Here is a 12,317-nt window from a genome sequence, read left to right as displayed (position 1 = left end):
CCCCGAGCACCTGCAAAGCCACCCCATTGGCCAGGCCCTCCTCAAAACTCTCCTTTGCCATGATGCCTGCACTGGGCTGCCAGTGCTCTGGTACCACTGCCCTGCCTGCTGACCAGGATTCCCCTGTGCTCCCTTGTCTGTCAGTCTTGCTTTGTCTCATACTGAGATTGTCAGCCCCGGGGGGCAGAGACCATCTTGTGTCCAGCACCTGGCACAACCAGGCCCTGGAGCTGTTCCTGGGTGCTGCCAGGACAAGCACCGTCATGCTGGGGAAACGTGTGAGGTGGAGACTGCACACACAGGGCTGCGGAACTGGCTCAATGCCAGGAGACAGGGCTTTGGGACCTGGCGCTGGTCCGGTTCTGCTGGTGATGCTAGGAGCGGGGCATCTCTGTGACTGGCTGGGGAAGAGCGACCTGAACCCGGACTATCCAGCTAAGTGCTTTGTAACCAATGCTCCTGCGAGGCAGCGTTTAGCCAGCTCACTGGGAGGTGCCCACAACCTGAGCTTCACCTTACAGACCTTGTGTCTGTGACAGGTCGTGGGTAGGGTCTAGAGGGTAGGGCTCTGGTGTGGGAGTCAGGGAGCCTGGCTTCTATTTGTAGCTCTGCCGGTGACCTCGGGCAAGTCCCGGCCTTTTCAATGGTCAGTTCTTTGGGGCAGGGGCTGTCTCAGGGGTGTTAGTACAGCGCCTGCACAACGGGGCTTGCGCTCGGGTGAGGTCTGCAGGTGCCTCCGTAGAATAAGTAATACCCATGCTTGTGGGTTACTCTGTTAGCCGCCGTGCTCAGGGTCCTGGTGCGAGGGTGGGCACCAGTCACTCTGGCTCTGACTAGATCTCACAGGTCACCCGGTTTGACCCAGTTAGTCGTAGAGTTTAAGGCCAGAAGGGGCCATCAGAGCCTCCAGTCTGAGCCCCTGTGCAGCACCGGTCACCAAACCCCACCCAGTTGCCTCTGCACCGAGTCCAATGATCTGGATTAGACAAAAACATTACGGCCCTCCAGAGAGTGACTTCAGTGCGCCACAGGCAGAGAATGGGGGCACCGAGGTGCCAGCATGCCAAGGCCTCTGCAGTGGCAGGGAATTGATTAGTGGGGTGTGAACCATGCTCCACACTGCAGAGGAAGGCGAATCCCACCCCCGCCCCAGGTCCTGCCAATCTGAGCTGGGGGAAAATTCCTTCCCAAGCCCGAAAAAGGTGATCAGTTAGACCCTGAGCATGTGAGCAAGACACACCAGCCAGGCATCTGAGAGAGAGGATTCTCTGTACCACCTCCAAACCCGTCTCCAGCAGCATCCATCTCTGATGCTTCAGAGGAAGGAAGAAAAAATAACCCAGACTGCATCGGGGGGAAAGAGTTCCTTCCTGACCCCAGCAGGCGACAGGCTGAAGCCCTGAAGCATGAAATTGAGAACATAAGACATAGAACTGGAATTAACCCCCTGGGCCACTGAGCCCAGCCCCACACTACAGGCCACAGTTCCACTGGTCAGTTCCTGGCCAGCTGCTCTCCTCTCGCTGTGTAGATTGACCTAACACATTAGAGCTATCAAAAATGTTTCCAATTTTGACATTTCTATGATGTTTGGGATTTTGAACACTTGAAAAATAAATGGGAAATTTGGGTGAGAATCCCTCTCTCCCCTGCCCCACTCATTCTTTGGCCTGCTATAGACGGATCCTATCAAGTCGTAAAGAGTTTGGAGTGTTCCATTCTGAAATTGGAAACAATGGGGGAAAGTCTCAAAAATGGTTGTGAAATGTTTCCCTGGCCAGTGTCTCTCTACGGAGACATTTGCTTCTTCAGAGTTTTCCAGATCATCTGAGCAGCGATGGGTCCCCACTTGCTCTCTGGGCGCTCACTCTGTGCTGCTTTGTTCCAGATAAAGCATTTCTGGAGGTGCCTTACGAGATGGAACTGCACATCTGACCGCGTGCAGGAGAGCAGCTCGGCAGAAATGGAAACCGTGGTGATAGTTGCCATCGGCGTGCTGGCTACTATCTTCCTGGCGTCCTTCGTGGCGCTTGTGGTGGTTTGCAGGCAGCGCTACTGCCGGCCTAAGGATCTCCTGAATCATTATGATACCAAGTAAGTGTCCAGCCCTCTCCTCCACTTGCACCAAATGAATAGGGAGGAAGCAAAAAGACTGATTGAAAAGTGGAATGAAGGGTGGAATGCATGCAGATTTCAGAGCTGCTGGTACTGACGAGTCCAGGCAGTGCTTGATGCACCGGAGACGCACTGCAGAACCTAACACTACCAGGTCAGGTTGTCTGCCCAGCTCAACAGTCACAGCCAGTCAGCGCCCCTGCCGGCGATGGCTGACGACTGACACAGAAATGGCAAGATAACTAAGGCAGAGAGCGTGATGGCAGAGAAAAGCCTTGTCCTCATTAGAAAACTGTATGGCTTTGACTGCAATGCTGTGGATGTGGTTACACGGAGATCAAAGTGCTTTACGAAGTGGGGAAGGGGAATAGCTACAAGGCACCTTTATCCCATTGTACCCACATCCAGGCCAGTGGGGTGCATTGCCTTAGGCCCACGGTGCGCTCCCCCTAACCGCCAGCATTATACAAACCTGGGGGTCGGCCGGGCCTAAGGAGTTAGAAACTCAGATCCCATTGAAAATCAGAGCGCCCGTCTCCCTTACGCTCCTTTTAAACCAGCATAGATGGATTCTTTGCATTTCCTGTCCCTGCCCAGCAGGGACACAGCACAATTCTGCCCCAGGCGGAGGAGGAGAGAGAGGTGCAGTCACGTCACTTTGTGCATGACCGGAAGGTGCTCAGATACTGGGATGATGAGGAACCTACACAGACTAGACTAACTTTTGTATGTGACAAGGAGAATATTCCCCAGTGGACGAGTTTGTGTGGCCAGTGAGAACAACAGGCTATCACTGAGCACCCGTTGGGGCAAGCATCTGAACTGACCCCGTCCCGCTCTGTCGGCTCAGCCTGTGCAGACTCAGGGACGCTCAGTCGGTTTGGAGGGTCCCCGGTGGCGGTTATCCCCGGGGTAACAGAACAGAAAATCCAGGTGGGTCAGTAATCGTGTTTCTAACATTTCCAAGAGAGAATTTCTCACAAACCCAAAGGTCCACACTCGCCTGAGCCCTGCCCCTTGGGACATCATTTATACCCAGGCTGCGTGCTGCGTGCCCCACTTCTGACAAGCAGGACCCATGGGGGAGGCTCAGGTTGGGCCCCCAAAATCACAGGTCACTTTTGAAATTCTTGGCCAGATGCAGCTGAAAATAGAAGGCTCTAACAGCTCAAACTCTGCGAAGCATCCAAATGACTTGGAAGCCTACGTCCCATTTTCAAACGTGACTCCCGTTGACAATGGGAGTTAGGCACCTAAATGTCTTTGAGGCTCTGGGCCTTAGGCACTCTTGGATATTGGCCCCCCAGGCTCTTTGGTCACTTTGGGCCAGACTTACAAAGATGGTCGGGCACCCAAAGCTGGAACTAGGAGCTGGGCAGGATTTTCAAAAGCACCTAGGCAAGTTAGGTGCTAACTTGTATTGAAATCCATGGGGCTTGGGCACTGCCCCTAGGTGCCTAAAGTCCTTTGTAAATCTGGCCCTTGGTTAGCCATCCCGACTGCCCCCTGTGCCAGGTGCTGAATGACCCATTCCTGTTTGTTCCAGACCGATCGTCGACCTTATTGGGGCGATGGAGACGCAGTCGGAGCCCTCGGAGCTTGAGCTGGACGACGTCGTGATAACAAACCCCCACATCGAGGCCATTCTGGAGAATGAGGACTGGATCGAAGACGCTTCGTAAGAGTTTCAAAGCTGCCTCTTGGGTGATCTTTAAAACGGGCTCCCGTGCTCTGCCTGTTCCTTGGCTCCAGGACGGTCGTCTGCCGCCTGGATCAGAGCCTGCCTTGGGAGCATGCTTTTATCTAGAGCAAAATCACTTACTGTAGGCAGCAGGATGGTCTAGTGGAGCAGCCTTGGCCGAGACATCAGGAGACCCAGGTTCTAGCCCCAGCTCTCCTGGTGATCCCATCCCCCTTTGGCTGATTAGAGTGTAAACTCCTTGGGGTGGGGTCCGGTTCCCAGGCGCTGCTCTAATACAAAGCACAATCATTCAGTGCCCCGTTGCCTGCCTATCTGTTGAGCCAGGAGTGCAGCCAGTGCCTCATGTGCGTCACCTGACAGTTGTGCAAACCCAGGCGTGTTTAGGGCCCTAATTTGCAACTCCAAATTCTTGTGGTACAAATCCCTGGTCACAATGTTTGTGCCCAGGTGCAAAAATGGAAGCCAGGTCTGGAATCTCTGGCCCTGCTTCAGCCTTCTGGCTTGGTTCCAGGTGCTCGGAGCCATTCCTTGTCAGGGTGGCTGGTGGGGTTTGGTGTGAGGAACTTTTCTTGGCGTGTGCATGATTCTACTTCAAAACACGGACGCTAGAGGTGGAGGGTTAACAAGCCAGTAAAGATTCAGACTTGAAGGCCAGAAAGGACCCTCCTCTAGTCCAGCGTCCTGCCTAGCACAGAGAATCACCGAGGTTAAGGCCAGAAGGGGCCACCAGACCATCCCACCCAGTGGTTCCTGGGTCAGGTACTAGACTCACCAAGGGACTTAGGCTCTGATCTGTCTCTTTAAGCATCTACATCCAACATCTGGGCACCACTGACGCTCAGCTGCTACTTTGCCCTGGAGGCACCTTGATCCCCACAGGCGTCTCAGGCGACGTTTCCATGATGGGGCCTGTAGCAGCAGAGTCCGGTGCCATAGCTCTGCCGGCATAACCCTGTCGTGCAGATGCAGCCTGCAGCTCTGGAAGGGGGTTTTCCATCCAGGAGCTAGGGGTTAGGGTGGCATAGCTCCGGCGCTCAGAGGCTGGATTTGTCCCACCCCTGAGTGCATCGATCTAATTGTTACGTGTAGACCAGCCCCGTGCTCCCGCCCATCAGCATGCACTAAGCTGCCTGTGTCCTGACGCTGTCCCCCGGACCAACACGTGCCCCATCCCTAAGCCTCAGCGTGATTCTCAGACGAGCCGAGAGGGGCCCATATGGCAGGTGTGCTCGGAGCACGCCGACCCCACGCAAACTGCTAAGAAGTAATGGAGAGCAGGACGCGTGTGGCGGGAACACACAGCCCCAAGGGTGGGGTGCTCACGGGGGAGTGGGAGACCCATGTTTGCACTCTGGTGCTGCCTGCCATGCAACAGGGATCTGAACCCCGGCACTCGCCCCATCTGTGCTCCCTCCCTCTCAACACATTTCGTTAGGTGTTCGCGACGGGAGAGACTGAGAGAACCTCACCCAGCATGTGCAATAGCCTGGTAGTCAGGGCACTCCCCTGAAACATGGCAGGGCTGAAAGCAAGTCCCTGTCCCCAGGCAGGCGGCGCAGGGGCTGGAAACGGGTCTGCACACCCCAGGGGAATGCACTGACCCTGGGCTGCTGGCTGTAGCCAGGCGGGCTCTCGCGCTCTCTCTGGTTAGCAGAAGAAAGGGCTGGCCTGGCTCGGGCACCCACTCCAGGGCAGCCAGGGTCCACGCTGTGAATCCCGAGGGAAAGGAGGCGTCTCCCTCTGGCCTGTCAGGCAGACACCTACAACCCAGAACTGTAGGGATCAGGGTGCCCTAGTACCCTGGTGGATCTGGGCCCTAAGCCCTGCCCCTGTCCTCTGCATCCACACCCTGCTGTGCTGGCTGGCCACTGAGAATCCCAGTCATAGGTGCTGAGCCCTCCCTGTGCATTGTATGGGGCCCGTGGATTCCACTGGATGGCAGGACACCTCCGGCCGACGCTCCGGTGCTGAGCAGAGCAGCACCCGAAGGCCCTCGGTGACGTGAGCCCCATGCTCAGAACACCTCTGCTGGAAAGAGAGCTCTAGCCTGGGGTGAAAGACTCACGTGAGGAAGAACCCACCTCCTCCCTCAGCAGGCAGTTACATGACCAGCAGCGCTGTAGCGTAGACACTCGCTACAGTGACAGAAGTGGGTTTTCCACCCCCTCGAGAGGCACTGGCCAGGGAGGTGGAAGAATTCCACCGACGACTTAGCCGTGTCCACACTGCATCTCTCAGGGGTGAATTTTTCACATTGCTCAGCCACGTAGGCAGGTTGACCTCAGTTTTAGGTAAGGACCAGGCCTTCCCGCCCTGTTAGACAAGCGCACCCTGCTTCCAGCCGATCGCTGAGGGCTTGGTTGTGAAGTAACGTTGTAATGATACCAGTGAGGCTCTGTGGAGCCCATGGGACATGCTTAGCTGATGAAGTTTCCACCGCAGGCTGGCGGACAGAAGAAGAGCCAGTAACAAGACAGAGCTTTTCTAACCAAAGGCGTTCTTTCTTCGCAGGGGCCTGGTCTCTCACTGCATCGCTATTCTCAAGGTAAGTCCCCCACAGAAACGCCTCCCCTGGGTATTAACCCAGGCTGCTGTGCAGGGAATCGGGGCCAGGAAATAAGCAAGGGGTCTGGAGGATTCTCCCAGAGGCTTCGGGCTCGATCCACACAGGAGATTTACCCTCCGACGTGGCAGCTCTTAGGGAATCCACAGTCCCAGGCCAGGCCCCCAGGCTCCCTGTATGATGCATGGGCAGAGCTGGGCACCTAAGAATGGGCTTCTCAGGAGCCAGAAAGATGAGCAGGGAGCCACCTACACTAGCCAGCAGGAAATGCTGAGGGGAGAGATGGGGCCTAAGACCTGCCCCCTAAGGGATTTGGGCACCCATCTCTCTGCTTGGGATTCTCGGCTGAGAACTCTCTCCTGGGGCCAGCTCAGCCCAGCATAGTCACTGTGCCCTTATGCCCAGTACCTGCTGGTTAGCTCCCCTGGGGTGTAGGAAACCCAGGTTGCAGTCCCCACTCTGCAATGGTTGGGAGCAGGGACTCAAACCCAAATCTCCCCTCCCCCAAGGGGGTGTTCTCGGGTGGGAGTCCCACCAGCTCTCCTGTTGAAGTTGTTCTACTGTGTATGAAATCCGTAAATAGGCATTGGCCTGAGAGCTGTGTCTCCCTGGGGAGCACCCTAACCACTAGACTCCCAAGTCCTTCTCTCTCTCGCTAGCCTCTAATGAGCCAAGCTGATCACGTCTCTCGCTCAACAGATTTGTCACACTTTGACAGAGAAGCTCGTTGCAATGACAATGGGCTCTGGGGCCCGAATGAAATCTCCCGCGAGCCTGAGTGACATTATTGTGGTCGCGAAGCGGATCAGCCCCAGGTGAGTGGAGGGGATTGGCGGTCCATTTCAGCTGAGGGCGCACAGCTTCAACTTGATCTGCAGTTCCAAAGGCCAGGCAACTCCTGGAAACATCGGGCATCTGCAATAACCCCTGAATGACAGCATGGGCGAATTCAGATTCACAGTAGTGCTGACTCCAAACATCCAAACCTCATGTGAGGTCCCAAATCCCATGAGATCTTAACAATAATAAATGGCTTTTTATTTGCTGTTTGGTCTTTGAGCCATTGGGGTCCCATTCCCAAGCCTGTCTCCACAGCCACAGGGGCTAGAACCTTCCTTGTTTGTTTGGTTTTTAAATGTAAGCGGAGAGTCTCTCCTGATCACAGGACTCCAGGAGCTGGGGCTTTAAGAAAAACACCAATTATCAATGAGACTTGGCAACACTGTGTGGCTCTTCCTGCCCAGCAGAGAGCTTGTCACCTTAAGGATCAAACCCAACACTTTGCGTTTCAGCCAGAAAGCAAGTTGGAAGCCAGTGCCATCTGTGACAGGGCTCAAGAACCGATTTCCCAGGGCTCAGCACCCACAACTGGGGCCAGAGTCTCGGAAGAGCTCTGCTCCAGTTAGGCACCTCAATAAGTGTCTGGCTTGGCTGGGGATTGGCATATGAGTCTAAGTACCAAGCTCCCACTGGCCTCCAGTGGGCCTTGTGCTCCTAAATCACTTAGACACTTTTGACATTGCCACCCTTTGATCTCAGTGGGGGCCGCTGGGCAAAAGGCGCTTTTGCAGATCTGGGCAGTACTCCCTTGAGTGCCAAATGGGAGCTGGGCTTTTATGAAAATCAGCCCCCCTCCTTGTGGGAACTCCTGCGACGCTGGCCCTAGGTGCCGTCCTACGCTGTAGGGGTTCACAGCCAACGGGAGAGATGCCGGGCTCTGAAATGTGCTCACTGAGGGAAAAAACCAAACCGCTACCAGGGCACCTGCAAAATACAGTGCGAAACAAGCAACGGTCGCTCTCTCTCTTCCCCCTAGGGTGGATGATGTTGTGAGGTCGATGTACCCGCCTCTGGATCCCAAGCTTCTGGATGCACGGTAAGCTCTGGGCGAGGTTCCCAAAGCCACTGGCTCTTAGGGTGTCATTCTTTAGCCACAGGGGAAATCCCCACGAGAATGCCCCATAGCCCAGTGGTGAGGGTACTGCCCAGGGGGGTGGCTGATTCCTGTTCAAATCCCTTCTCAGCAGGCAGAGCAGGACTTGAACTGGGATCTCCCCCACACCCCAGGGGAACAGCCTAATCCCTTGGCTAGAAGTGATGAGGGGGGTCTTCCTGCCACCTACCCTCCCCCTGCCATTTTACATAAGTTCTTTAGGGCCCTGAGCAAGAAGGCAAGCTCTGAGCACCACAGGAAGTTAGGTGGAGGGTCACCTGTCTTCCCCCAGTTCACACGTCACGCTGGGACGGCTGGACGCCGAGCGTGGGGCTGCAGCGCGTACTCACGCAGGCAGAAACATAGGGAACGAGACAGCTTTTATTGCAAAAATGTGGTGCCCAGAGGGTTTAGGTGCTTACAGCGTTTGACAGCTGCTGAGCGGGGGGCTCATGAATCCCAGTTAGGCCTGATTCTGGGACGTAGATACCTACCGTGGCAGTTAGGTGCCCACATCCTGTTGTGGACAAGCTCCCTATTATTATTTATATTCCTACGTTGCTGCCCTGGTGGAGTTTGCGCCTTGCTCTGGCACACACATTCCTTCCCAGCGCTCCAGGAGAAGCTAATGCTGTTTGCATCCATCCTGAGGGCCCGGTCCTGTCCTCAGTGCCTTTCCCAGGGCTTCCCCCGAAGAGCGAGGAGCAGCTGGGTCGTGGGAGTGAATTAGTGTGTGGGCTGTGGGAAGGTGCTCGCTCCCCGGGAGATGAATAAGGGCTGCCACACCTGCATGCAAGGCTCTGGCATGGTTACCACGAGCCCACGGTCAGGGACAGTGCCCCACTTGGAGAGTCACAGCTTGGCCCTTGCCTCCCCCTTGCTCCAGGGAGATATTTCCTGGGCCAGCCCCTCCCCTAGGACAGGTGCTGGCTCCTTCAGCACAGCTGAGCCTGGGTTGTGGATGGAGTCCGAGCTCCAGCCACTCCCTGCCCACTCCTCTCCCACATGTGAGGCCTGTATTGGCTGCGCTCTCTGGCACGCCGCGATGCAGGTAGCACGCGTAGTGTGATACAGGGTCTCTTTCACCTCCATAGCCCCCTGCGTGGGTGCAGGCGGAGATTTAATGACCGCCTAGGTAATCAGCTTGGGCTGTAGAGAAGGGGAAAGATCCAAAGAAACACTTGACGTGTGCAGAGGGTCGCAGCCGTACAGGCACCACCAGGATGGAAGCAGTGTCCTGGTGTAACCCACTCATCCTGGGTGTGGGTTACACTGGCGATGGGTACATCTCTGCACGGCCATCTGCAGCCAAGAGACTACTGCTGTCCTTTGGGCTACTGTCAGGAGCTGGGCCGAGCATGCTGGGTACAGAGGCAGCAGCGGCAGCCATCTTTACTAGAGGCATGCCCCTCCACTAGTGAGATAGCGGCCATCTTTGCTGAGGGCAGGAGCAGCTTCGAGCCCATGGGGCAGCTCCTGGCCCATTGTAACTTGTGGGAAACGGCAGCCATTGGGAGGGAGGGTTTAATGGCAAAGAGAGAAATGAACAGCATTAATGGCCTTGCTTAACTGCAACTAGTGTCCTCCAAGGTGCATTTGTCACTCGTCTGCAGCGAGTTTAACTGTATGAAAGTGGGCAGGACACAGATGGGCCGTTTATTAGCAAAAGAGGTGGGAGAAGGTGAGACGCTGCAGATATTTATCTTTTTAGAGTTTATTGAAAATCTCTCCCCACTAATTCCATCTGTGTACACAGATTCTGTGCTGCACACGTGGGGAGGTACGCTAGGTTCTGCTGCCTCCAGAACAAAGTGGTTAAAGAACAATAATTGTAACAGATGTGCCCAGGGGCCGACCAAGAATGGGGCTCAGTTTGCACAGGGCTGGCCAAACAGTCCCAGTGTTACGTGAAAACACAAACCCAGCCTTAACGTAGAAACATAAATGTGACGGTTCTCAGGGTACCCAGGACTGTGGGTCACCTGGTTACTCCTCTGCCTTCAGCACAAGGAAAAATTACTTGAGCTTAACTGGGTGTCAACTCCCTGACACTCCAGTCTGTTGGCCCCCAAACCATCTCCCCAGGGCCGTGCCAGCCCATACTTTGCCTTGCCAGTTAACAAGAGGTGCACCCCGTCCTCTGAGCCCCTTGGAAGTGTCCCCTGTAGTGTTCAGCCCCTTGTCCGCTGAGCGCTCACAGAATAGCAGGTTTACTGCCTCCTAGGAACAGGGCAGGAAAGCGTGAATGATTCAGCGCCCTGTAGAACACCCAGCACTGGGGTATCGTTCTAGTGAAACCAACATGCTTATTAGCAACGATGAGAGCGTAAAGCGTTAGTGAGCAAAGGTACCGGAAACCAAATCCGAACGCAACGTCTAAAGCCTAAACTTACCAGGCTCCGCTCTGGCTACGGCCATTTCTCGTACCCAAATGTCCATTGTGGCATTTCCTGCCAGGGCAGGCCGGCATTCTGTTTTCATGAATGGAATAGGCCTGTCCAGTTCCTGCCTGGGAGTGTCTCTTTGCCTTCTGCTTGTATCCTCAAAGGTCATTGGTTTTCCTCAGAGAGAGTAAACTGCCCCCATTGCTTGTTCCCTGGAGTGCTCTTCCCTGCTGATGTCCCGTTCCTCTGTCCACTTCATCTGTAACTGGGGCTTCCACTGCGCGAGCTCACAATGCTGAATTAGACAGAGATGTGCCTCTGACCTCCTGTCTGGAAAACACCTGCCTTCCTCTTTGGCTGGTGACAGATGTTAAAGCAGAGTGTCAGTGCCCACACCTCTTTCCTGACACTGCACACCGAGATTAATGCCCACTCTGACCTAGGATCTCCCGGGACATCACTCATGGAGAAGTACCAGGAAAGCAGTGCGCTGGGGCAGTGAGTTTGCCAGGCCTGCCAGGAGCTGCTGTTACACCACAGTGAACACTTTGCCAGTTGACTCCCATGGGCCTCTCTGTCCCAGCACAGGACTGCTGGGTTTATGCGGTGCCTGGGCCATGACTGGGGCTCTGATGCAGAATTACTAATACCTCTGTATAATAACACCACCACCTAGCTCCTGTGTCACGCTCCAAGTGCACTACAAAGGAAATCTGTACAATTATCCCTAGTGTCCAGAGGGGGAAACTGAGGTACGGAGTGGGGCAATGACTTGGCCAAGGTCACCCCACAGGCCAGTGGCAGAGTCAGGCCTAGAACCTAGGTCTCGTGTCCCAGTCCGCTAAGCTATCCACTGGGCCACACTGCCTCCTGCTGAGAGATTAATAAAGCTACTGGTTGATAAAGTCCCGTTTTGGCATGTCCCACCCCATCCCTGAGCAGTATCACCGGGGAGGCTGCAGCGGCCAGACCTCCTGCCCAGGCACCATGGTACAAAGGCCTGGTGTCCTCAAGCACTTGTAACAGCATCCTGGTTGCCTTGCAGGACAACAGCCCTGCTGCTGTCTGTCAGCCACCTCGTCCTGGTGACCAGGAACGCCTGCCACTTAACCAGTGGCATGGACTGGATCGACCAATCGCTGTCTGCTGCGGAGGAGCACATGACGGTGCTGCGCGAAGCTGCTCTGGCCACCGAGCCCGAGAGAAGCATCGCGGGGGGCGCGGAAAGCTTTCTGCAGGAGCAGTCTGCCATCTGACGGAGGCAGCACGGCCTGCCCTGCTGAGGGCTGACGCTCCACGTTCTCAGGGAGCCCATGCCGCTGCTCGGTGCACTGAGGTGGTCAAATATTTGCATGAGCCCTGCAGAGCTATTAGTATATTGACACTGAACTATTACCAGAGGGTAGCTAAGGCAATGCGCTTCTGCCGGTCCCCTGCTGCTTTGTAGTTTGGTTGAAGTGCCCTGCGCATGGAACAGTGGGGCTCTGATTAATAAAATCCCATGAGAAATCAGACCGTGGAAGGCTGCTCCTGTTTCTAAATACACCCCAGGCTGAAGCTCAGTAAACTCCGGACCCGTCCTGTGGCTGCTGCGGGCACTCCGGAGAGCCTCAGCTGCTA

The 12,317-nt window shown here is 55.4% G+C and overlaps 1 protein-coding gene across 1 annotated transcript; it reads left to right on the top strand.

Annotated features, from left to right (window-relative positions):
* Nucleotides 1-1,894: 1,894 nt before the first annotated feature.
* On the top strand, nucleotides 1,895-11,953 carry TMEM98 (transmembrane protein 98). Its single transcript, XM_065422773.1, has 6 exons — nucleotides 1,895-2,094; nucleotides 3,662-3,793; nucleotides 6,329-6,362; nucleotides 7,080-7,195; nucleotides 8,197-8,256; nucleotides 11,743-11,953. The coding sequence occupies exons 1-6, from the start codon at nucleotides 1,964-1,966 to the stop codon at nucleotides 11,951-11,953; spliced, it is 684 nt and encodes a 227-aa protein (XP_065278845.1). The 5' UTR covers nucleotides 1,895-1,963.
* The last annotated feature ends 364 nt before the right edge of the window (nucleotides 11,954-12,317 follow it).

Source organism: Emys orbicularis, chromosome 25 (genome assembly GCF_028017835.1).
Source record: "Emys orbicularis isolate rEmyOrb1 chromosome 25, rEmyOrb1.hap1, whole genome shotgun sequence".
NCBI classification, from domain to species: Eukaryota; Metazoa; Chordata; order Testudines; family Emydidae; genus Emys; species Emys orbicularis.
Note: the sequence above shows the minus strand (reverse complement) of the source record. Positions and strands in the feature narration are given on the sequence as shown.

Excerpts from the sequence above, each read along its gene's own strand:
- TMEM98 (XM_065422773.1), top strand. The coding sequence starts at position 1,964 with ATGGAAACCGTGGTGATAGTTGCCATCGGCGTGCTGGCTACTATCTTC. Across the intron at positions 2,095-3,661 it reads CTGAATCATTATGATACCAA|ACCGATCGTCGACCTTATTG; the intron begins GTAAGTGTCCAG and ends TGTTTGTTCCAG. Across the intron at positions 3,794-6,328 it reads GACTGGATCGAAGACGCTTC|GGGCCTGGTCTCTCACTGCA; the intron begins GTAAGAGTTTCA and ends CTTTCTTCGCAG.